The sequence below is a fragment of the Adiantum capillus-veneris genome, chromosome 6, assembly GCF_014529385.1.
Source record: "Adiantum capillus-veneris isolate H3 chromosome 6, ASM1452938v2, whole genome shotgun sequence".
NCBI lineage: Eukaryota > Viridiplantae > Streptophyta > Polypodiopsida > Polypodiales > Pteridaceae > Adiantum > Adiantum capillus-veneris.
The window spans coordinates 65,052,873-65,077,065 of NC_140936.1; the positions used below are offsets into that span (position 1 = coordinate 65,052,873).

Genomic DNA, 24,193 nt, shown 5'->3' on the forward strand with positions numbered 1-24,193 from the left:
GAAAATTTGATAGAGAAGGGGGTGAGATGTTGTAATTTTACCTATGGTAATGGGACCATATAGCACACACGACATACCTAGATAGAGTCTGTAGAGCACACCATGGGTGCATAGAGGTTGGGGGTGGAGGCCAAAGTAGGGCCACTCACCACATGGAATGTAATGAAAGCCTAGAATAGCCACATGGGTGTCTAGCCTGGCACACCACAAGTCTGGTTATGCATGGGCGGTGTTTGATCAAGTGTGAACAGGAAGAGAGAAATTTGTACATATGGAACTCCTCCGGTTGGGTGGGTAGTTCATTTCGAGTGCTCCTTTGTAGCGAACTCATCGATGGAGAGCTCAGCATGAGAGGTTTAATGAGAGGCATACGACGCCTTTGTTTCATTGGACATTTCATTCTGAGTGCTCTTATGTAAGGAGCTCTTGGATAGAGAGCTCACCAAAAGTATGATGAGAGGCATAAACCTTCATTTCACTAATAACAAGAATTTAACCACTTGGAACCAGCTGAAAGGAGCCACATCTAATGCCACGTGGTGGCTTCTGCGTTCAGAAACCGCAAAAAGAGCCTTGGGCTCACCAAGTAATAATTGCAAGTAAAAGTATAGCGGAAAGGACAACCTGTCTGGCAGTTTCTGCTAATCATCTGTATGAAAAGGTCACCCTTCTGGCTATGGACATCGCAGCTCTGCAGAACAGTACCCTTATGATCGTTCACCTGCTATTCCTGCTACTTTTCTGTTCTATTGATGCGCACAAGGCAGAAAAGAGTTACACATTACGAATGAAAGAGCCCATTAGCAAGCCTTCTGAGCAACTTTGCTCTGGGGATGAACCAACTTTACAATTGAGGCCGCTGATCGGTATTCTGTCGCAGCCTGGCGACGGTGACAAAGGCCGTCTCATCAAGCGGATGGGCTGGAACAGCACCAACGTTTCTTACATCGCTGCCTCCTATGTCAAATTCATCGAGATGGGGGGAGCACGCGCTGTCCCTCTCATCTACAATGAGCCCTTTGATACCCTTCTTCTGGTTTGCTTCCTGCGCATAATAACACAAGGATTTGATTAATACTGTAGGCTGTAGATCAGGCTGTGTAAAATTCCTTTTGTGGTGGAAAAGCAGATATCATTAATTTTCATAAAAGGGGCCTTTGATCAATCCTTTGGTTTGGAACCAATCGATAACAATTCCTTGGATTGGAACTAATGAAGTATCACACAATTGAACAGCACTCCTGTTTCTAACAAAATTAATGTCCACTTGTCTCAACTGATGATGGCAGTGGGAATGTCATAGCACTATGCATGATGGAGCTAAAAGCTACATAAGTCTACAACCTGTCTTTTCCTTCCTAGATTTATTTACATGCATGTACATATAGATATGCCTCAAAATTTAATCGAAGGGTTTGTTAAAATCTAGGGTTTCATGACTTGTGAAATGTGTTTCAAAATCATTGTAGAAAGATGAAAGTCTACCATTGAAGTGAGAGAGTAAGTAGCTAAACATATTGTAGGCTAAGCTCCCCTTTCTGTGTAGAAGCTGTAACCTGTCATCTGTCAGTTTAATCCTCTGAGCTAGCCTTGCTTGTGATTTCTCCATCTACCTTTCTTTTGTTTGCTAAGATGAGGAATAAAAAATGAGAAGAGGAATGCTCATAGGTCAGGACTAATTCATTATACTGGTTAAAGAGGGTACCTAGCTCATATGGATAGACCTTGGCTATGTAACTAGAAAGGGCACTGCTAGTCATTGGAAATAACAACCAGAACCAAACTTTTACACTTCAAGCACTTGAAAGGAAAGAACACTTTACACTTGAACTGAGACACGGAGTGGTGGAGTATGACTCCCAAATTCACCGGCCCCTAACTAGGCGCCTCTTGCGGTATATTAATCGCTCTTCATGTATACATCTGCCGCAAGGAGCACTTCCCCAAAATTCTACAACTGCTCGAGTGAGAGTGTCTCCCCCTAGGCTTATATTTAAAGACCCTTGGCCTGCTTTTACAAAGGCTTAAAAGCTTGTAGGTTAATTGCTTTTAAAAGCTAATGCCCAAATAGCTTCAAAATGAGACACAAAAGTTGCCGCGTCATCCTGTCCGTACAGCTGCCACATAAGCATGTGTGTTTTTTCACAAATCCGCCCGTACAAGGGCATGCCACATCATCGAGTTGTCACATTCCCTTCCTTAGAGAAGGGTAATCGCCGATGAAAAATAATTCCGATTCTTGAGTAGACACTGATGTTATGCATACCCCGCCCGTACAAGGGCTTGTCACGTCATGGAGTTGTAACTTGTCACATACCCCTCCTTAGAGAAAGGTAATCGCATACCCCTCCTCACATACCTCTCCTTAGAGAAAAGTAATGGCCTGCGAAAAATAATTTCAATTCTTGAGTAGACATTGACTTCATACGCACATGCCAATGACCATTCCTACTAGACGATACATTCTCTAGCATGTGTCACAAGTCGGTGATGTGGAAGCATCTAAAGTACAAGGGGTTAGGGTTTTAAACCTAACTGTGACAAACTTACAGGATAAGGCAGAGGGGCCTAAAACCTCCAACTTACAGGACATGAGTGAGGGGCCTAAAGCCTAAAGTAGACGAAGACACTCAAAATTGCGTAAGGGCTGACGTGGCATCATTATACGGTAGGGCCCGCGATTCATGGAAATATGTACGGACAGGACCGCGTTTTGCGTTGCGAGTTTTAGGCGCCAGGTCTTGGACGCTTGTGCTTTAGGGCAAGTAGCTTTTCACACGTATGCTTTTGGGAGGCCAAGGGCCTTTAAATATGAACATGGGGGTCTCTTTTGGGCATTCCAATTTGCAGAGAAGCAGAGGAGCCCCAAATCTTGTAACCATTGGAAGGAATATAAAGAAATATTGAAAGCAGCGCTATGGTTTTGGGGCTAGTGCAGTAACTCCTACTTCTAGGGTTTAGGTCAGCCTGGAAGTGTTCTAGCACCCTTGTGAGCCTGTATGCAAGACATGGATGTTGAGGCACTTTAGAGTAGGTGCATACCCTTTGATTGCACAGTTCATTAGAACCAAGCATAAGCATATTACTGCATGTGACCCAATTTACGGCATGTAAACCATCCCTTATTAGTAAGTTGTCAAACTTATTAATAAATGTCTTTTTGCCTTTCTTCCCAAATCGTGGGGTTCAGCATGAGACTGCTCGACCCAGCTTATTGTGGCTATATAGGTGTTAGGTGCAGCGGAACGAATGTTTGCGCTTTGCTCAAGATGAGTGCTCCGAACTGTGCTCAAGGTTCCTTTTGTTCTTATGGAAGGTAGAGTCTTCCGTTCTTTAATGAGAGAATGCTATGATCACAAAGAAAGTGAGTGGACACTGTGCGTGTAAGTGAATGAGACTGAGAGATAGAGAGAGAAGAGAGATACGACACGAGAGACGTTGTAAAACCCTCCTCCGAAGGCCCCACTCTCGTCGGCGAGAGTGGTCTACTTATGATTGCACAAAGTGGTACAATGTGTATGCAATGGACTGATGCAACTTGGGACTATGCCGATGACGATGACGGTGATGACGACGACGACTTTAGGGCTGAAATCTGTGGTCTTCTATCTGCTGAATTTCGAGACTGTTTCAGTGGCTGAAAATGACTGTTTTGGCTGCGTTTTCGAGGGCTGAAAATGGGGGTCTTCTGCAACCAACTAGGGCTGAATCTGCTGCTGTCCCATAGGGCTGAAAACGCTGACAAACTGCTGTACTTGAGGCTGAAAATAAAAACGCTGGTAGGTCTGCTGTCGTTAGTGAAAATGCTGCCCTGTCTGGGTACTGCTGGCGATCATGGGAAAAACGCCAGGGCTGAGTATGGTGATGCCATGCAGGAAACGCTAGGGCTTAACTGTGGATGGCGATGATGCAAGGGATGAAAAATGCCAGGGATTTGGGGGTACTGCTGGGGAGGTCCAAAAACGCTAGGTTGATGGGTTCTTGTTGAGAAGGTGCCTGTTGAGCATGTGCTCCTGCTGTCTCTTCTGCCAGAAAGTGCTAACTGGGGTTTGCTTATATATTAACTCAGCAAAATTGTCCTACCTACTTTTGTTGGAAAGTCACTTAAAAATAATAAGTGAAAATACCAAAAATAGGGAAAATAGGCTAAATGCATTGGAAAATTCCCTTGACTGAATCTGATGGATTCTGAAGGGAATACTGATGATCATGCTGTGTGCAACCAGAGGATATGCATCTATACCAAGTGATTGGGCATGCACGGTCTACGAATAGACTCACAAAAGTGCCAGATCACTTCTAATCTAGATTGATTGGATTGACTGAACCCTTGTCGTGCTGTAGCTTGTCCACGGACACATAGGGTTGGATGTGTCACGTGACAATAGGTAACCGAGGGGGCGCTTGGAAAGACAAGAAGCAGTAGAAGAAGTACAAACAGTACCGCAGCACCAAGGACTAGTAGTACCCTCAGCCTGAGCCAGCCTTTTCACCCTCAACCAGCGTTTACCACCCTCAGCATTCCAGCGTTTTCCATCAAGCCAGCGTTTTCAGCCCTTCAAGCCAGCGTTTTTAGCATCACCATCATCAGCGTTTCCAACGTTGCAGATATCAGCCAATACCGCTTCAAGTATAGACACTAGCCTCAGCATCATTAGCATCATTAGCGTTTTCAACGTTCAGGCATTAGCCTCGTAGTACCCAGCATCTACGGCAAGTACTGTCAGCATTCCCGCATTTAGTACTGTTGTACCAGTATTTGTGCAATCTAAAGCAAATACCTCTCTGGAATGAGCTGGATGCGTTCATACAGCTATTCCAGGTTGGTACTTAGAACTACAGATGTCAGACTTAAGAAGACTCAATGACTGTTGGAAACCAATATTGGAACTGAAAGAAGAAACACTAGGACTGAAAGATGAAAACACTGGATGTCACAAGACGGACACCACGTGCCAATAGAAAAGAACAGACTGAACAGACTTTTAGCACTTCAATAACAACTTTATTGAGAGAGAGAGAGAGAGAGAGAGAGAGGACACGCGATACGGAGTGACGGAATTCCACCCCAGAGAGTATTGGCCCCAAACCTTGGCGTCCCTTTCGGTATTTCTTTATAATGAATCAACACAGTACAAGCCGGTACACCAGACTCTGCACCTTCTCCAAGAAGCATTCCAGCAATGATAAAAAGCTGCCAACGTAAACCACGGAATTCCGTCCAACTGCCACGCTAGTAGTCGGCACAAAACGCGGAAATCCGTACAGTCTACCACATTATCATGTCAACGCAATTTTTAGGTTTTTCCATATAGTTGCCGCGGCATCAGCTGCTACGCAAGTCTTTCAATGCGTGTGTGGGTCCTGCTTTATTTTAATCCTTTATGTCACTTGGGCCCCATCGGACGGGGTCCCATAAGTTGGTAGGACTTCTTTTTCTGATGCTTGTTCTTCTTAGGGTTTAGGCCGTGATCTGATCTGAAGGTTGGCTCTGCTCTTCACTGACTTGACACGTCAGTAGTTTGTGACATCCCCCCTTCTTGAAAGAGAGTAATCGTTCACGATTACAACATATCTGCAAAACAACTCAAGTTAGCTTAATTTTTTTTTCCGAGGGTCATTCCAAGGGACAATCAGTTTGCTATTTTTTTGTTAAGGAGTGGGCTTCTCCTTTCGGCCCTTTTGATCAAGGAGTTGGCTTCTCCTTTCGTCCAGTTCGGAACTCTTGATATGTTGGCGTAGTAAAATTAGCCATCACACCCAGACTGCACTTATCTTCTACGGGTGTCTTGATGCAGTAAAATTACATACCCATGCAATCTCATCCAATTAGGAACATTCAGTAGTTGGCACATCACAATGCAACACAAATGCTTACATATGGATGTTACAAGACACAACAAACAGCGCTGTTGAGCACTCCCCCGAGACAAATGGTTTGCGGTATAAAGCTACTCAACGACTACCTCGTCACTCCCCCCCCCCCAAATAACCTAAGGTCCGGGCCATGAGCTCAGTGGACTGTACAACCAAACGCTCCCCAAACCACAGTCTGCGTCGCTTGGAGGTTCAAGCATACAACCAAACGCTCCCCAAGCATCTGCCTGCGTCGTTGGGAAGTTATCTAGCATACAACGGAATGCTCCCCAGACATCGGCCTGCGTCGTTCCGAGGTTTTCAAACATACAACGAAACGCTCCCAGGCATCGGCCTGCGTCGTTCTAAGGTTCAAACAATACCAAAACAGTATTTCTCACTTCTCCACCTGGGAGTAAAATCACCAATCATTGAAACCAGTATTTAAAACCAGAGTCGAACAATTGAAATCAGCGCCACAGGTTTAAAACAGATAGCATCTATTTCAAACAAATTTCAAACAATACTTTCTCAAACAATGTTCAAAAGTATCTAACTAGAAAACAACTCGAGAGGTCATTCAGGGCTTTGTTCGGACAACTGAACTTTGAGGACAACTGGCTTGCCCTTCTGCATCACGGTGATGGTTCGGTTCTGAACCTGGAGAGTTGCATCATTCTTGTCGTGCCAGGGCATGCCCAAGAGAACGTCGCAATTGCCCAACTTCATAATGTGGAAATCGGCTTTTCCATGATAATCTTGTATGGTCAGTGGAAGAGCACTAATGAGCGGTACCACTTTTTGAGTTTGCCCCGTGGCTAGCTTAGCTTCAATTTCTCCACCCTCTGCATCATAATCAAAGTGCATCTGCTTCAAGAATTCTGGATGGATGAAGTTCTTCATAGCTCCGGGGTCAAAAAAATAAGGGCTTTCAAGCCGTTGACTTTTCCATAAGCTCTGCATGATTCATTAAAGCTCTCGAGGTGTATACCATAAATATCGGGTACTAGTTCAATAGCAGGTCTAGGCCCTCTTGGCCGAAGGTGGCCCCAGGGATTTGTCTGACGTGGGAGCAGAAGGTTGCACTGAGGACGTCAAGGCTCGCTCAGTACATGTATTGAACGTATGCTCTGTTTGGAAACATTTGAAGCATGGGCCTTCTTGTAACAAGGCGTCTCGTTGACGGTGTGTTAGACGAGGCCGTTGAGGTTGGTTTTCACGGGATTCTCGAGAATTTGTTCGTTGTCTTTTGTAGGACCAGTATGCTTTTAGAAAAGCACACGCCTAATGCTCTGATACCATTGTCACAAGACGGGCACCACGAGGCCAATAGAAAAGAACAGATTGAACAAACTTTTAGCACTTCAATAACAACTGAACGGAGAGAGAGAGATGACACGTGACACGGAGTGGCGGAATTCCACTCCAAAGACTATTGGCCCCAAACCTTGGTGCCCCTTTCCGTATTTCTTTATATTGCATCAACACAGGACAAGCCGGTACTCCAGACTCCACCTTCTTCAAGAAGCATGCCAGAGAATGAGCCCATGGCCTCATATTTAAAGGCCCTAGGCCCCCAAAGCAGTTTACATGAAAAGCATTCAAGCTCAAACGCTTCTAGTCCAAAAGCAATGCCAAAAAGCTACCGGCGTAAATCACGGAATTCCGAACAGCTGTCGCGTCAGCAGTCAACGCAAAACGCGAAAATCCACATAGTCTACCACGTCATCATGTCAACGCAATTTTCGTGTTTTTCCGTACAGCTGCCACGTCATCAGCTGCTACGCAAGTCTTTCAGTGTGTGTGTGGGTCCTGCTTTATTTTAATTCTTTGTCACTTGGGCCCCATCGGACGCATAAGTTGGTAGTACTTCTTCTTCTGTTGCTTGTTCTTCTTTGGGTTTAGGCCCCTTTGGCAATTTGTCTAGCTGAAGGAAATCATACACTTCTTGCCATTCTTGGTTTGGCTCTTCCTCAACTGTGCTTTGAAATAGTTCAGAGTCTACTGGTTCATCTCTCAAAGATGTTTTAGAGTAACTGGCTTCTGCTTCAGCTTCTCTCTTCTGTTTGATAAATTTAGCCGCCTTAGGCAATGTGCGTCGAATGTCATCCAACTCTACAATTAATTTCTGAATCCGATCACAGACCTTAACATATATCTCATCTTGCTCATTGCCCGATCGCTCCCGGTGTCCGAACCTGAAGACTTCTCCCTTTGAGAATCTTCACAGTTCCATTCTACTGGTTTGCTTGTAGTTACTGGCTTGCTTTGTGATGAATCCACCTGATTCTTTCCCAGGTCAGTATGTCTAGCCTCGACCAAGTTTGCTCTGACTTGCCTCGATTCTTCTCTCAAGCTTTATACTGCAGCAATCATAGACTCATCTAATCGATCTGTTGCCTTCTCCGGTTTTGGTTATGAAGGTTGAGGTGGTATTTTATGAATGGTCCGAGCGTTTGAACTTTCTGGTTGTTCTGGCAGCTTCCTTGATCGATTTTCAATGATTTTCGCTGCAAGATCCCTTTGCTCTTGCCACTCGTCTACTATCTTTTCTTTACCCTTATTAGCCGTCCACACTTTCCTTTGCTGTTCCCACTTTCTGGCCTCAGCAGTTAAACTATCTTCTTCAGTAGGGATTTCTTCAATCACTAATCTTTTTCTTGTGAATACTCTTACGAGTACTGGCTCTGGCGGTTTCTGGTCAGGTACCTCTGGCTTTGGTAAATCTGGACACTGAGCTGCGAAGTGGACATACTTGCCACAAGTATAGCAGTTCATGTTTCTTTTAGAAAAATCTCCCCTGCCTCTACCCCTTCCAATTCCATTCTGGTAGCGTCCTCTGCCTCCTCCAGTGCTTGTAGTGGCTTCATTTTCCCTAGCCCCACTGGCTACATCTTCCTTGGGTGCTTCTGGATTCGTGAGGGCAATCATTGACAAGTCCCTTTCCTTTTTGGAGTGCTGACTTGCATTTAGAACACCATATTTCTGTTTTCTTACTGAAGTTCTTGTTTTGGCTATCTTAGTGATTTGATTACACATTTCTTTAATTTTCCTGGTCCAAGCTCCTTTCTTAGCTGTACTCTTTTCCTCTGTCTCACTTTCAAAAGAACTCGAGCTGGATCCGGATTCTGAACTTTCTTCAGCGGATGATTCATCGTCACTAGACTGCCTTCTTCTATGCCCCTTTTTCTTTTTCGCCTGCTGTTCCAAGCTTCAGTGCTCCCTGTACCAGGTCATTGAATTTTCTTGTTGGTGCTGGTACTTCTTGCTCTGGCAGCTTCCTACTCTTGCAACTTCCTACTCTTAAAGCCATTAAGGAACCAAGCTCTCATCCTTTTCTCTGAGGGAGGTTCTTGCAGTTGTCTGGTTAGTTCTTTTATCTTTTCTACATAACTTCTGACTGACAACTTTCCTTGTTTGATCTTATCCAGCTCTCACAAAATATCTTCATCTCCACTATTGTTTGAGTATTCCAGTTTGAAGGCTTTGATGAGCTTGTGATACGACCTGAGTCGGCAGGCTGGGTAATGGTAATACCATTTCCTAGGTGCGTCCTTCAGTGTTTGAGGAAAATATTCCCCCCATTTATCTTCGTCTATGTCTTTCAGTTCAACATACTGCTCAAAGGTTTGTATGTGAACATCTCTTTTAAGTTTTCCCCTTTGAATGTAGGAAAGGAAATTTTCAAATCAGTGGAATGTTCCTTGGTCTTGGTGATTCTAGTTTTACATACTGGTTTCTTCCCGCATGACTTCTTCTTGTCGTGATGATCAGTGTCAGCCTCACAGTCCTCGGTTTCCATCTCTGTCATTGTCTCTTCGATTGTTTTCTTGGTTCCCTTGTGTAGTGAGTGATGAGTTTTTTGACTCCTATCACTTTCATTAGTCTGCCTTTGACTTTTGGATCCTTGAGTCCTATTCTGTCTAGTAGCCCTTTCAGCTCTCCGACGCCTGGAATGACTGGAATGTTTCGAATTCTTGATTCAACAGCAATACCCTCTCCTGGAGCGACCTCTGTCTCATTCCCAGGTTGCAGATCAGTTTCAAAGCCTACTTCAATCTCCTCTGGAATAGGACTAACCTTCTCTTGATTTTCCATAAAGCGAGTTGTTGGCCGACGACCTTTGATACTTGTTCTGGGTGGCATTGTAGACATACAATAGCTCTAATACGAGCTGGGAGATAGTTCACCTGTCTCAGAGCTTCTTAGCTCAAAACACCGTGATCGCTGTCACGAGGACGTGGCAACTGCTAACTTTAGTTGTTGGTTTCTTTCCAATGGGTTTTGTTTTATTTTCGAGACCCTCTTTTTGAAGTAGCAAACGGTCGGACATTGTATGGTCAATGTGAAAGGTAGTTTCACCTGCAGATGGGTAGTGGTCGGCACTGGAATTCATATAGTAAGAGATGTCTAGGCTCAGAGCAAGATCATGTAGGTCCCCTCGTCGCACTCAGCAAGTTGGTGAATATTAGGAAGTGAACTCAATAAAGGCATAAAGTCAAGGTGGGACTACCAACAAAAATTATCCGATAGTTGGGCCACATTGCACTTTTGGATGCGGTCCCAATGAGGATAGATGGTCAGGTGACCACTGGGAGCCCAATGGAATCATTTCCTAAAATTTAGGGAACTACTATTTTGGGCCGCGAAATGTGTTCGCGTCATTACCTTCCGTATGACTAGGGGAACACTTTACAACTCTGCCGCCAATCTACTGGGCGACCAGTTGGGAGATTTTTAGGTGGCAACCCCGAAACGGGCAAAAGCTTGTAAATGCGCCAAGTGGCACATTTCTGTGCACCTGCCTCATGCAGAAGAAGTTGCGCTGAATTTTAAGCCGGGAAGAGGCCTCATTTGCATTTTTGTCACATGTATGGAGTGCTTTCTTTCCCTCCCATGTACAGTGTGGTGCTAGGAGTGATGTCCTACACACTACACACTGCTTCTCTCTCCCCTACGTGAAGTTATGTGATGCCCCACAAGAGGGCTCTTCACTTGACTGATCTACAGCTGTGTGGGTTCATGCTTTGGTGCTGAGGCAAGAGCCTCCTTGAGCAGGAACAGGGGTAGCTAGCTGCTACTCCAAAGCAAGCACCGGCGAGGGTCATAACCTCACCGTACAGGTGCAAATTCAGTGCTGTGTATGTGCAGAAAATTGACTGTTTTTCAGCCATACGGACGCCAGAACTCTTGGGAATCGTGCCCCACTGGCAGAGGATAGCTAGGGGACTGTTTGGGGCTGAAAACAGGGCAAAAACCAGTAAATACAGCGAGCTGAATTTACTGTTTTTGGGCAGGAATTAGAGGGTTTACGCCAGTGCAAGTGAGATCCAGTAGGGGAATTGATTTTGCGCAAGTTTTGGGGTTGTTATGTTGCCGAAATTTGGCCAAATCAGGTAGTATCTAGCGGGATACAAGTAAAGAATTCCCAGGACTCTATGTTGTAATTTACCCTCTCAAAGTATAAAGAAATACCGAAAGGGGCGCCAATTTTGGGGCCTACAGGTTGTCGGCTTTTGCTCGGGGCATTCTAGCTTCCGAGCTGTGTGTGTATTCAAGTGTTAATTCCCGTCGCAGGTTCTTTTTGCAAAGTGCTCTGTGTGTGTGTCTAAAGTAAAGAATTTCGGGTGAAAGCCAACGCCTATCGCCCCACGGGCCGGTTTCATTGTTTCATTGCCGAGATATCAATTACTTTTTCCTCAAAGAGTGAGCCTCGGTTGTTTTGGGTAAAGACACAGAGTGCAGGAACGCGGGATTACACTATGGCCGACAAAGGAAAGGGCATTATGGAAGAGGGTTCCTCTTCAAAGGACAGACAGGAAATCCCTATGGTTTTCAAGATTGGCGAGCTCACGGCCACGTCAGTCTGTACCTCTTGTCAATGTGAATGTCCCTCTAGTAGTACAGGGCTTTATGATTGGGCAACTTGAGGATGATGCGTTCAGGACTCAGTTAGTTGCCGCGGTGAATGTCTTTTCGCAGCTGGTGCAGAATCAAAGGTTTATGGAGTTCTTGCAAGCGCCACCAGTGCAACAACAAAATAGGCAACCTACACCGCGTATGGAGCTTGCTGAGGCTCAAACCCAAGTACCTAATGCGACTTAGCAGGAAAGGGAACACTCGCATGTTGCGGAGTCAGGGGCTCCAAAACAGGTTCCTTCTGTGTTTGAAGAGGTGGCTAGAGCGCTTATTCCACAGGCTATGCCAGTTCAACCTGCCACCTTTCAGAGCCCGCATGCTGTCTTGAATGGATAGGGAACTGGATACCAAGCTATACACCCAATTTTTCCACCACCCACGGTACATCCTGGGTATGTTGGGGGTGGATCAGTGTTCCAAAGTATGGCTGGTTATGCGCGCCTGGAAGTCAGCCGTACATGCCAAGAATAGTGTTTGGGGGTATGCAAGGTATGATGCCAAACCCCATGTATGGTAGTATCGACATGCAACAAGGTTTTCAGTGCAACCAGGGCCAGTTTGGGGTGCCACAGGGTCATTCTGGCATGGCTAGTTTTTATGGACAGCAGCCAGATATCGCACCTCTGACGCAAAATGTGAATGGCCAAGATGTGCCGATCATGCCTACTACAGTGTCCATGTTGCAGACCATTCCTTATGACAACTTGGGGGCATTGGAGAAGCCAAAAGCTTACAAAGAAAGAGGGGTCGGCTACGTCAGGAGCTGTAGAGATGCCTTGTTGGTGGTGAGATTGACATTCTTATGTTGCAGGAGCATCATCTTTGTGAGAGCCGCATTCGACGATGTGGTCAGATTTTGCGTGGTCGCTATGAGACTTTTTGGTCAACTGCTTTTGGACCTGGCGGCATCCAAGGTGGGGTATGTATGACCATTGCGGACTCTTTGCAGCAGGCCATTGTGGGCAGGGGGATTATTGTGCCAGGCAAGGCTCAGTGGATTACTATGCAGGTTCAGGGTTTCTTGATGGGCTTCCTGAACATCTACGCGCCCAATGTGGTGAGTGCACGTGTAGAGTTTTGGCTCACATTGCAGAGTCTCTACCGCAGGTAGAGCAATGGTGCATTGGGGGAGACTTCAACATGTTGGAGGACCCAGCTGATAGGGTTGGAGGTAGCCATACTACTGTGCATGGAGATGAGTTGGCAGCTTGGGAGAGGTTATGTATGACTGTGGGTTTCAGATGTGTGGTAGCATTCTAGCTTTGTGAGGCCACCTGACAGCCTGTCCTCCTCTTGTTCGGACTGTCGAGTGGGAGGAGTGATTCTATCTTGGATAGATGGCTTCTACACTAGTGATCACCCCTATGACTTGGGTGGGACTGTTGGCATTTTGGCTGGGACTTCCTTTTCGGACCATGCACTAGTGATCCTCATAGTGACTGATAGGAAGAGGAGGGGGAGCACGATGCTATGCATCCCAGAGAAGGTCTTGTTGGACTCTGCACTCAGAGAGCAAGTGGAGGCTCTATGGACAGAGAGCTTATTCTTACAGGATTCTCCTGCTGATAGAGTGGCCTTAGGACTTGCTCAGCTTAGTTGGCTCTTTCTTCAGGAGTCTTCGGCTCACCTGGCTGCAGCGAGAGAGGAGCAGCGCCTCCGACGGGGCGTGCTTCCTTGCAGAGGATGCAGGAGCATCATTCAGACAATCCTTGATTGGAGGAGCAGCTACAGCAGGCTCGCCAGGAGCTCGTCCGCACAGAGGAGAGGCGCCATGAGTTTGCTTTCCATCGACACATCTCAGTGGACCCAGGTGGGTGACAGAGTGATAGGCGCTTTCTTTGAGGCAGTGGGACCTCGGCATACGCATGCTAAGGTCAGTGTCACGTGACACATCCAACCCTATGTGTCCGTGGACAAGCTACAGCATGACCAGGGTTCAGTTCAGTCATGTTAGTCTAGAATAGGAAGTGATCTGGCACTTTAGTGAGTGTTCGTAGACCGTGCACGTCCAGACACTTAGAGTAGATGCATATCCTCTGGTTGCACACAACATGATCATCAGATTTCCATCAAAACCCATCAGGAGCATTTTTACAGTGCATAGACCTATTTTCCCTATTTTTGACATTTTTCACTTCTTATTTTCAAGTGCCTTTTGTTGGGAACTAGGTATAGGGCAATTTTGCTAATGAAATATATAAGCAACTTAGCGCTAGCACTATCTGGCAGAAGAGGCAGCAGGAGCACTTACTCAATAGGCACCTTCTTAGCAAGACGACCCCCCCCCCCCCCCCCCCCCCCCCCCCCCCCCCCCCAGCAAGGCCTAGCGTTTTTGTAACGCAGCATCAGCCCCGGCGTTTTTGCACCATAGACCAGCTTTGGCGTTTTTGCACAGCAAATCATCCCCGACGACCACAGCAGACAGCAGATCCCCTAGCGTTAGCAGATCCTACAGCAGTTAACAGATTTCCACCGCAGCAGAAGATTTTCAGCCCTAGCGTTTTTGCATCTGCAAGACACCTCATCGTTTTTGTAGATCTTCGCGACGGAATCAGCCCTAGACTCAGCGTTTTCAGTTTTCAGCAGCCAGTTACCGCAGAAGAAGTCCCAACCTCGCAGATCCTAACCGCACGGTGAGATCCATCAAGGTTTACAGTTTCAGCCCGAAAGCGGAGTCTCAGCATCTGCGTTTTCGGCACGTTGTCGTCACATCGTCGCCATCGACATTGTCACCGACATAGAGTCTGAATTTAGCAGATAAAGATTTGAAGATTTCAGCCATTAGTGTTTTCAGATTTCAGCCCGTCTCCTCGTCATCCTCATCATCGTCGACATCGTTGGCAAGTCCAATCATTGTAGAGATTTGTGCAATCAATAGTATACTGCTCTCGTCATAGAGAGTGGGGCCCTTGGAGGAGGGTTTGACAGCTTTTCTGGTGTCGTATTCTTCTCTTCTTTATCTCTCGGACTTAGAACCTTCATTCACAGTGTTTATCCACTTTGTTTGTGATCACTTGCACTCTCTCATTAAAGGAACGGAAGGCTCTCCCTTCCCTAAGTAAAAGGAACCTTGAGCACAATTCGGAGCACTCATCTTGAGCAAAGTTCAACATTCATTCCGCTGCACCTTACATTGGTATCAAAGCTTTGATAGTGTTCTGTATCACTCAAGGAAAGAACCACAAGAACCACATAATTTTTTTTTTTGCTTGTTGCGGTCGCACGTAACCCAAGCCCTCTTGGGCGTGCCGATTCTGTAAGCTGCAGCGCAAGTGAATGTTGAACTTTGCTCAAGATGAGTGCTCCGAACTGTGCTCAAGGTTCCTTTTACCTACGGAAGGCTCTACGGAAGGGAGAGCCTTCCGTTCTTTAATGTGAGAGTGCAATGGTCATAAACAAAGTGAATGGACACTGCGCGTGCAAGTGTATGAGACTGAGAGATAGAGAGAGAAGAGAAATACGACACCAAGGATGATTTAAAACCCTCCTCCAAAGGCCCCACTCTCGTTGGCGAGAGTGGTCTACGATTGATTGCACAAACTGGTACAAAGTGTATGCATGTAACTTATGCAAGTCTAGGCTAGATCGATGACGACGAGGGGGATGGCGAGACCGATCTAAGGGCTGAAATCTGACGCTTATGAACGGCTGTCCAAAAACGCTGCTGGCTGAATTCTGCTAGTGCTGAAAACGCTATGAAAAACGCTAGATTTGCTGGTCTTATGGCTGAAAATCTGCAGTTCCTGTGGGGCTGAAATGACTAGGGAAAGAGGGCGTCCAGGGGTTGCTGAGATCGCCCAAGGCTGAAATCTGTAGCGCCCAATGTTGGGTAAAAAAACTCTAGATCTGATGAGGTTTGGCGAGGGAGGCTATTGCTGAAAACGCCAAAGCTGAAGACTTCTGGCGTTAGTGGTTGTTGATGGAAACGCTAGGTAAGGGGATCGCCTGCTCTGAAGGAAACGCCCAAGGGTTGGGAGTCTTGCTGAGAGAGAGGGGGAACCTGCTCCCAAGGGCCGGGCTTGTGTTCTTCTTTTTCATCTGCCAAATAGTGCTAACCTTGGTTTGCTTATATATTATCTTACCCAATTTGCCCTACCTACTTTCTAACAAAAGTCACTTAAAAATAATAAGTGAAAAATGTCAAAAATAGAGAAAATAGGCTAAATGCACTGGAAAATTCCCCTGAAGGATTCTGATGGAAATGCTTATGATCATGCTGTGTGCAACCAAAGGATATGTATCTACACTAAGTGCCTGCGCATGCACGGTCTGCGAACAGACTCACAAAAGTGTGAGAACACTTCTAATCTAGACTGATTGGACGACGGAACCCTTGTTATGAAGTAGCTTGTCCATGGACACATAGGGTTGGATGTGTCACGTGACATCCCTTCCTTTTCAAAGTGAGGTACTAGTACCGAACTGTTTGTCGTCGAGAGAGATCGCCAATAGCATTTGGAATCCTGGAAGGGACTCTTTGCCGGCCCACTCTGATGTGTGGGTCGTGCGGTACTTGAACTTCATAAAGGTCTGCAACGCTTGCTTCTTTGGGCCGCGCCGAAAGCGACACAAAGTCTTCCATGGCTCCTTCAATGCTTCAACTTCGTCTAGAGTCATGCTACTTTCTTCTTGAAGAATCTCCATGGCTGAAAATTCCTGAAACCACTTCGAACACAAAAACATGAACATACCCATTCCATGTAAAGTGAGTTGAAAAAATCTTGTCTTCCTCAAAGACTGTGCATGCAATGTAGATGAACAAAGAGACGGAGTGCCAAACCGTTCGCCACGCACACACAAACAATGAGATTGAATCTTGACTTTCTGATCTAAATCAATCAACTGTGGAAAATCACAATGGAAATGCCCATGCTTGATGCTTAATCTTTCTTGTGCTCTTTCGGAAACTGTGTCATGCCAAGGAAGAGACATGGAATGTGACTTCCTTGAATGCATACTTGTCAGCTTTTCATGAAGAATCCGCATACATCCGTGCACATTCATGAGTGAAACGTGATCAACGAACAATATGTCATGCCCATGAAAAGGGATCACAAAAAGATGCCGACGAAAATATAGGAAACGATCACGAATGAAACATTCGTACAATGGGTGCTGACTAATCACTCGAACACATAGTACTTCCTGTGGGGGTTCTTTGGACCTAGGCACGAGAGCCAAGATCGGCTCTTCCTGAGGGGGTTCTTTGGACCTCGACTCGAAAGCCAAGATCGGTTCTTCGTGATTGATTGAATCTGCAATGAGGTTAGCTTCACTAGAAACAATATCAACTAACTCATCATGCTTGTGGACAATCACATCATCTTCATGCAAATCATCATGTACGTGAGAAATCACATCTTGATCATGCAAATCATTATGCTCGTCATTGTCATCTAAATCATCATGCTTGTCATTGTCATGCAATTCTTCATGCTTATCATTATCATGCAAATCATGTGTGTCTTGCTTTGGAGAAGTAGAGACTGAGAGAGTCTTCTTGTCCTGATTCTGTGCAAAGTGCCCCTGCACTTGAGAAAAGAGTCGCAACATCTCTTGCATTCTTGCTCTGTTCTCTCGATCAAATATTGCTTGTCTTTCTTTGTTCTCGCGCTTGTGCTCACACTCTATGGCTTCCATTCTTGCAGCGTATTCACGATCTATGGCTGCCCTTCTTTCTTCGTAGTCACGATCTATGGCTGCCCTTCTTTCTTCGTGTTCTAACTTCTTGTCCATAAACAACTGCGGCAACTCCTTCATAGAAGTTAGTGCAATCCTTGGGTAGATGGGGAAGGGGGAGGGTCGGAAAAACCTCCTGGTGGGCAAAATTCTTCTTCGCCTCTCTCATGGTCATCACTTCCAAGCGAAGTATGCATTCCGCTTCAAGTGATGACCATCCACTATAGTCGTGGGTTCTTGTGTTCTTGGGTTCTTAAGTTCACAAGGAACTTGGGTTCTTGGGGGTCTTGGTTCTTGGGTTTCTTAAGGTTGTTTCTTTAGCTTGCAATCTGTGTTAGAGAAGGATCTTCTCCTTATCCGAGTTCTGCTCTTTTCTGCGCGCGCACCCCTTGGCGGCCTTGCGCTCACACCAAGGTTGCTTTCTCCCACTTGACGTCGATTGGCCGACCGCTAAGTGCACGGTCCGCTCTCAATGAGTGAAAAGAGGCACAAGGGGAGGCTGGACAAACCCTTCTTTCTTCGTTTCCCGTCACTCTTCAAAAACACGATTAGGAATCGACACGCCCAAGTGAACTTGGGTTCGTGCGACCTCAAGAAGCAAAAAAAATTATGTGGTTCTTTCCTTGAGTGATACAGAACACTGCCAAAGCTCTGATACAAATGTAAGGTGCAGCAGAAGTGAATGTTGAAATTTGCTCAAGATGAGTGCTCCGAACTGTGCTCAAGGTTCCTTTTACCTACGGAAGGGAGAGCCTTCCGTTCTTTAATGTGAGAGTGCAATGGTCATAAACAAAGTGAATGGACACTGTGCGTGCAAGTGTATGAGACTGAGAGATAGAGAGAGAAGAGAAATATGACACCAAGGATGATGTAAAACCCTCCTCCAAAGGCCCCACTCTCGTTGGCGAGAGTGGTCTACGATTGATTGCACAAACTGGTACAAAGTGTATGCATGTAACTTATGCAAGTCTAAGCTAGATCGATGACGATGAGGGGGATGGCGAGACCGATCTAAGGGCTGAAATCTGAGGCTTATGAACTGCTGTCCAAAAACGCTGCTGGCTGAATTCTGCTAGTGCTGAAAATGCTATGAAAAACGCTGGATTTGCTGGTCTTATGGCTGAAAATCTGCAGTTCTTGTGGGGCTGAAATGACTAGGGAAAGAGGGCGTCCAGGGGTTGCTGAGATCGCCCAAGGCTGAAATCTGTAGCGCCCAATGTTGGGACAAAAAACTTAAGATCTGATGAGGTTTGGCGAGGGAGGCTATTGGTGAAAACGCCAAAGCTAAAGACTTTTGGCGTTAGTGGTTGTTGATGTAAACGCTAGGTAAGGGGGTCGCCTGCTGTGAAGGAAACGCCCAAGGGTTGGGAGTCTTGCTGAGAGAGAGGGGGAACCTGCTGCCAAGGGCCGGGCCTGTGTTCTCCTTTTTCATCTGCCAAATAGTGCTAACCTTGGTTTGCTTATATATTATCTTACCCAATTTGCCCTACTTACTTTCTAACAAAAGTCACTTAAAAATAATAAGTGAAAAATGTCAAAAATAGAGAAAATAGGCTAAATGCACTGGAAAATTTCCCTGAAGGATTCTGATGGAAATGCTTATGATCATGCTGTGTGTAACCAAAGGATATGTATCTACACTAAGTGCCTGCGCATGCACGGTCTGCGAACAGACTCACAAAAGTGCGAGATTACTTCTAATCTAGACTGATTGGACTGACGGAACCGTTGTTATGAAGTAGCTTGTCCACAGACACATAGGGTTGGATGTGTCACGTGACATCCCTTCCTTTTCAAAGTGAGGTACTAGTACCGAACTGTATGTCGTCGAGAGAGATCGCTAATAGCATCCGTAATTCTGGAAGGGACTCTTCGCCGGCCCACTCTGATGTGTGGTTTGTGCGGTACTTGAACTTCATGAAGGTCTGCAACGCTTGCTTCTTTGGGCCGTGCCGAAAGCGACACAAAGTCTTCTGTGGTTCCTTCAATGCTTTGACTTCGTCTAGAGTCATGCTTCTTTCTTCTTGAAGAATCTCCATGGCTGAAAATTCCTGAAACCACTTCGAACACAAAAACATGAACATACCCATTCCATGTGAAGTGAGTGGAAAAAATCTTGTCTTCCTCAAAGATTGTGCATGCAATGTAGATGAACAAAGAGACGGAGTGCCAAACCGTTCACCACACACACACAAACAATGAGATTGAATCTTGACTTTCTGATCTAAATCAATCAATTGTGGCAAATCACAATGGAAATGCCCATGCTTGATGCTTAATCTTTCTTGTGCTCTTTCGGAAACTGTGTCATGCTGAGGAAGAGACATGGAATGTGACTTCCTTGAATGCATACTTGTCAGCTTTTCATGAAGAATCCGCATACATCCGTGCACATTCCTGAGTGAAATGTGATCAACGAACAATATGTCAAGCCTAGGAAAAGGGATCACATAAAGATGCTGACGAAAATACAGGAAACGATTACGAATGAAACATTCGTACAATTCGTGCTGACTAATTTCTCGAACACATAGTACTTCCTATGGGGGTTCTTTGGACCTAGGCTCGAGAGCCAAGATCGGTTCTTCCTGAGGGGGTTCTTTGGACCTCGACTTGAAAGCCAAGATCCGTTCTTCGTGATTGATCGAATCTGCAATGAGGTTAGCTTCACTAGAAACAATATCAACTAACCCATCATGCTTGTGAACAATCACATCATCTTCATGCAAATCATCATGTACGTGAGAAATCACATCTTGATCATGCAAATCATTATGCTCGTCATTGTCATCTAAATCATCATGCTTGTCATTGTCATGCAATTCTTTATGCTTATCATTACCATGCAAATCATGTGTGTCTTGCTTTTGGAGAAGTAGAGACTGAGGGAATCTTCTTGTCCTGATTGTGTGCAAAGTGCGCCTGCAGTTGAGAAAAGAGTCGCAACATCTCTTGCATTCTTGCTATGTTCTTTCGATCAAATATTGCTTGTCTTTCTTTGTTCTCGCGCTCGTGCTCACGCTCTATGGCTTCCATTCTTGCGGCATATTCACGATCTATGGCTGCCCTTCTTCGTAGTCACGATCTATGGCTGCCCTTCTTTCTTCTTATTCTAACTTCTTGTCCATAAACAACTGCGGCAACTCCTTCATAGAAGTTAGTGCAATCCTTGGCGTAGATGGGGAAGGGGGAGGGTCGGAAAAACCTCCTGGTGGGCAAAATTCTTCTTCGCCTCTCTCATGGTCATCACCTCCAAGCGAAGTATGCATTCCGCTTCGAGTGATGACCATCCACTAAAGTCGTGGGTTCTTGTGTTCTTGGGTTCTTAAGTTCACAAGGAACTTGGGTTCTTGGGGGTCTTGGTTCTTCGGTTTCTTGAGGTTCTTGGGTTCTTTCTTTAGCTTGCAATCTGTGTTAGAGAAGGATCTTCTCTTCATCCGAGTTCTGCTCTTTTCCGCGGGCGCACCCCTTGGCGGCCTTGAGCTCACACCAAGGTTGCTTTTTCCCACCTCACGTCGATTGGCCGGCCGCTAAGTGCACGGTCGGCTCTCAATGAGTGAAAAGAGGCACAAGGGGAGGTTGGACAAGCCCTTCTTTCTTGGGTTTCCTGTCACTCTTCAAAAACACGATTAGGAATCGACACGCCCAAGTGAACTTGGGTTCGTGCGACCGCAAGAAGCAAAAAAAATTATGTGGTTCTTTCCTTGAGTGATACAGAACATTGCCAAAGCTCTGATACCAATGTAAGGTGCAGCGGAAGTGAATGTTGAACTTTTCTCAAGATAAGTGCTCCAAACTGTGCTCAAGGTTCCTTTTACTTACGGAAGGGAGAGCCTTCCGTTCTTTAATGAGAGAGTGCAATGGTCATAAACAAAGTGAATGGACACTGTGCGTGCAAGTGTATGAGACTGAGAGATAGAGAGAGAAGAGAAATACGACACCAAGGATGATGTAAAACCCTCCTCCAAAGGAACCACTCTCGCCAACGAGAGTGGTCTACGATTGATTGCACAAACTGGTACAAAGTGGATACATGTAACTTATGCAAGTCTGGCTAGATCGATGACGACGAGGGGGATGGCGAGACCGATCTAAGGGCTGAAATCTGACGCTTATGAACTGCTGTCCAAAAACGCTGCTGGCTGAATTCTGCCACTGCTGAAAACGCTATGAAAAACGCTGCTGGTTGAATTCTGCTACTGCTGAAAACGCTATGAAAAATGCTGCTGGCTGAATTCTGCTACTGCTGAAAACGCTATGAAAAACGCTGGATTTGCTGGTCTTATGGCTGAAAATCCGCAGTTCTTGTGGGGCTGAGATGACTAGGGAAAGAGGGCGTCCAGTGGTTGCTGAGATCGCCCAAGGCTGAAATCTGTAGCGCCCAATGTTGGGACAAAAAACTCTAGATCTGATGAGGTTTGGCGAGGGAGGCTATTGCTGAAAACGCCAAAGCTGAAGACTTCTGGCGTTAGTGGTTGTTGATGGAAACGGTAGGTAAGGGGGTCGCCTGCTGTGAAGGACGCCCAAGGGTTGGGAGTCTTGCTGAGAGAGAGAGGGGGAACCTGCTGCCGAGGGCTTGTGTTCTCCTTTTTCATCTGCCAAATAGTGCTAACCTTGGTTTGCTTATATATTATCTTACCCAATTTGCCCTGCCTACTTCCAACAAAAGTCACTTAAAAATAATAAGTGAAAAATGTCAAAAAGAGAGAAAATAGGCTAAATGCACTGAAAAATTCCCTTGAAGGATTCTGATGGAAATGCTTATGATCATGCTGTGTGCAACCAGAGGATATGCATCTACACTAAGTGTCTGGGCATGCACGGTCTGCGAACAGACTCACAAAAGTGCGAGAACACTTCTAATCTAGAATGACGGAACCCTTGTTATGAAGTAGCTTGTTCACGGACACATAGGGTTGGATGTGTCACGTGGCAGATTCCTAATCGTGTTTTTGAAGAGTGACAGGAATCCCAAGAAAGAAGGGCTTGTTCAGGCTCCCCTTGTGCCTCTTTTCACTCATTGAGAGCGGACCGTGCACTTAGCGGCCGGCCAATCGACGTGAGGTGGGAAAAAGCAACCTTGGTGTGAGCACAAGGCTGCCAAGGGGTGCGCCCACGAAAAAGAGCAGAACTCGGGTGAAGAGAAGATCCTTCCCTAACACAGATTGCAAGCGAAACAAGAACCTCAAGAACCTCAAGAACCCAAGAACCCAAGACCTGCAAGAACCCAAGTTCCTCGTGAACTTAAGAACCCAAGACTTCAGTGGATGGTCATCACTTGAAGCGGTATGGATACTTTGCATGAAGGAGATGAGCATGGAGTTAGCGAAGAAGAATTTTCTCCACTAGGATGTTTCTCTGACCCTTCTCCTTCCGCATCTAGGCCAATGATTGCACTAACACCTATGGAGGAGTTGAAGTTGTTGTTTATGGACAGGAAGTTAGAAAAAGAAATGCAGAAATAGCCGGCGAACGCGAAGAAAGAATGGCAACCATAAACCGTGAAAACGAAGAAAGAATGGCAGCCATAGAGCGTGAGCACAACGAAAGGAAAGCCGCCTTGTTGCGACTTGTTTCTCAAGCGCAGGCACAATTGCAAGAGCTTCGGGAAAAGTAGACTCTCTCAGTCTCTTCTTCTCCAAAGCATGACACACAAGATTTGCATGATGATAAGCATGATGATTTGAATGGTAATGATGAGCATGATGATTTGGAAGACAATCGATGTGATTTCTCACAAGCATGATGATTTGTATGAAGATGATGTGATTGTTCACAAGGATGATGTGTTAGTAGATACTTTCTCTAGTGAAGCTAACCTCATTGCAGATTCGTTCAATCACGAAGAACCGATCTTGGCTCTCGAGCTTAGGTCTGAAGAACCCCCTCAGGAAGAACCGATCTTGGCTCTCGAGCCTAGGTCCAAAGAACCCCCACAGGAAGTATTATGTTTATGAATGATTAGCCAGCACGCATTGTTCGAGTGTTTCATTCGTGATCGTTTCCTGTATTTTAGTCAGCGTCTTTATGTGATCCCTTTTCATAGGCATGCCATATTGTACGTTGAGCACGATTCACTCATGAATGAGCACGGATGTATGCAGATTTCTCATGGAAAGCTGAAAAGTATGCATTCAAGGAGTCACATTCTATGTCTCTTCCTTAGCTTGACACATTTTCCGAAAGAGCACAAGAAAGATTGAGCATCAAGCATCGGCATTTCCATCATGGTTTGCTACAGTTGATTGATTTAGATCAGAAAGACAAGATTCGATCTCATTGTTTGCGTGTGTGTGGTGAACCGTTTGGCACTCCGTCTATTTGTTCATTCACATTGCATGCACAGTCTTTGAGGAAGACGAGATTTTCTCCACTCACTTTACATGGAATGGGTATGTACATGTTTCAAGAATTTTCAGCCTCGAAGATTCTTGAAGAAGGTAGAAGCATGACTATGGACAAAGTTGAAGCATTGAAGGAGCCACAAAAGACTTTGTGTCACTTTCGGCGCGGCCCAAAGAAGCAAGCGTTGCAGACCTTTATGAAGTTCAAGTATCGCATGACCCACACATCAGAGTCGGCCGGCGACGAGTCCTTTCCAGGATTCCGGATGTTATTGGCGATCTCCCTCAACTCCATACAGTTCGGTACCAGTACCTCACTTTGAAAAGGAGAGGATGTCATGTGACACATCCAACTCTATGTGTCTGTGGACAAGCTACAGCATAACCAGGGTTCA

At 45.7% G+C, this 24,193-nt stretch overlaps 1 protein-coding gene across 2 annotated transcripts in view; it reads left to right on the forward strand.

Moving 5' to 3' along the window:
- The first annotated feature begins 298 nt into the window (after positions 1–298).
- Positions 299–24,193, forward strand: part of LOC147455628 (gamma-glutamyl hydrolase 1-like) — a 52,024-nt gene continuing 28,129 nt past the window's right edge. Inside the window, exon 1 of one of the 2 annotated variants that reach the window (XM_086514363.1) lies at positions 299–1,036. In XM_086514363.1, the coding sequence (XP_086370489.1) occupies positions 530–1,036 (507 nt within the window). In that variant the 5' untranslated portion in view covers positions 299–529. The remainder of the gene's footprint in view (positions 1,037–24,193) is intronic. The other variant, XM_086514362.1, reaches the window with a different exon arrangement.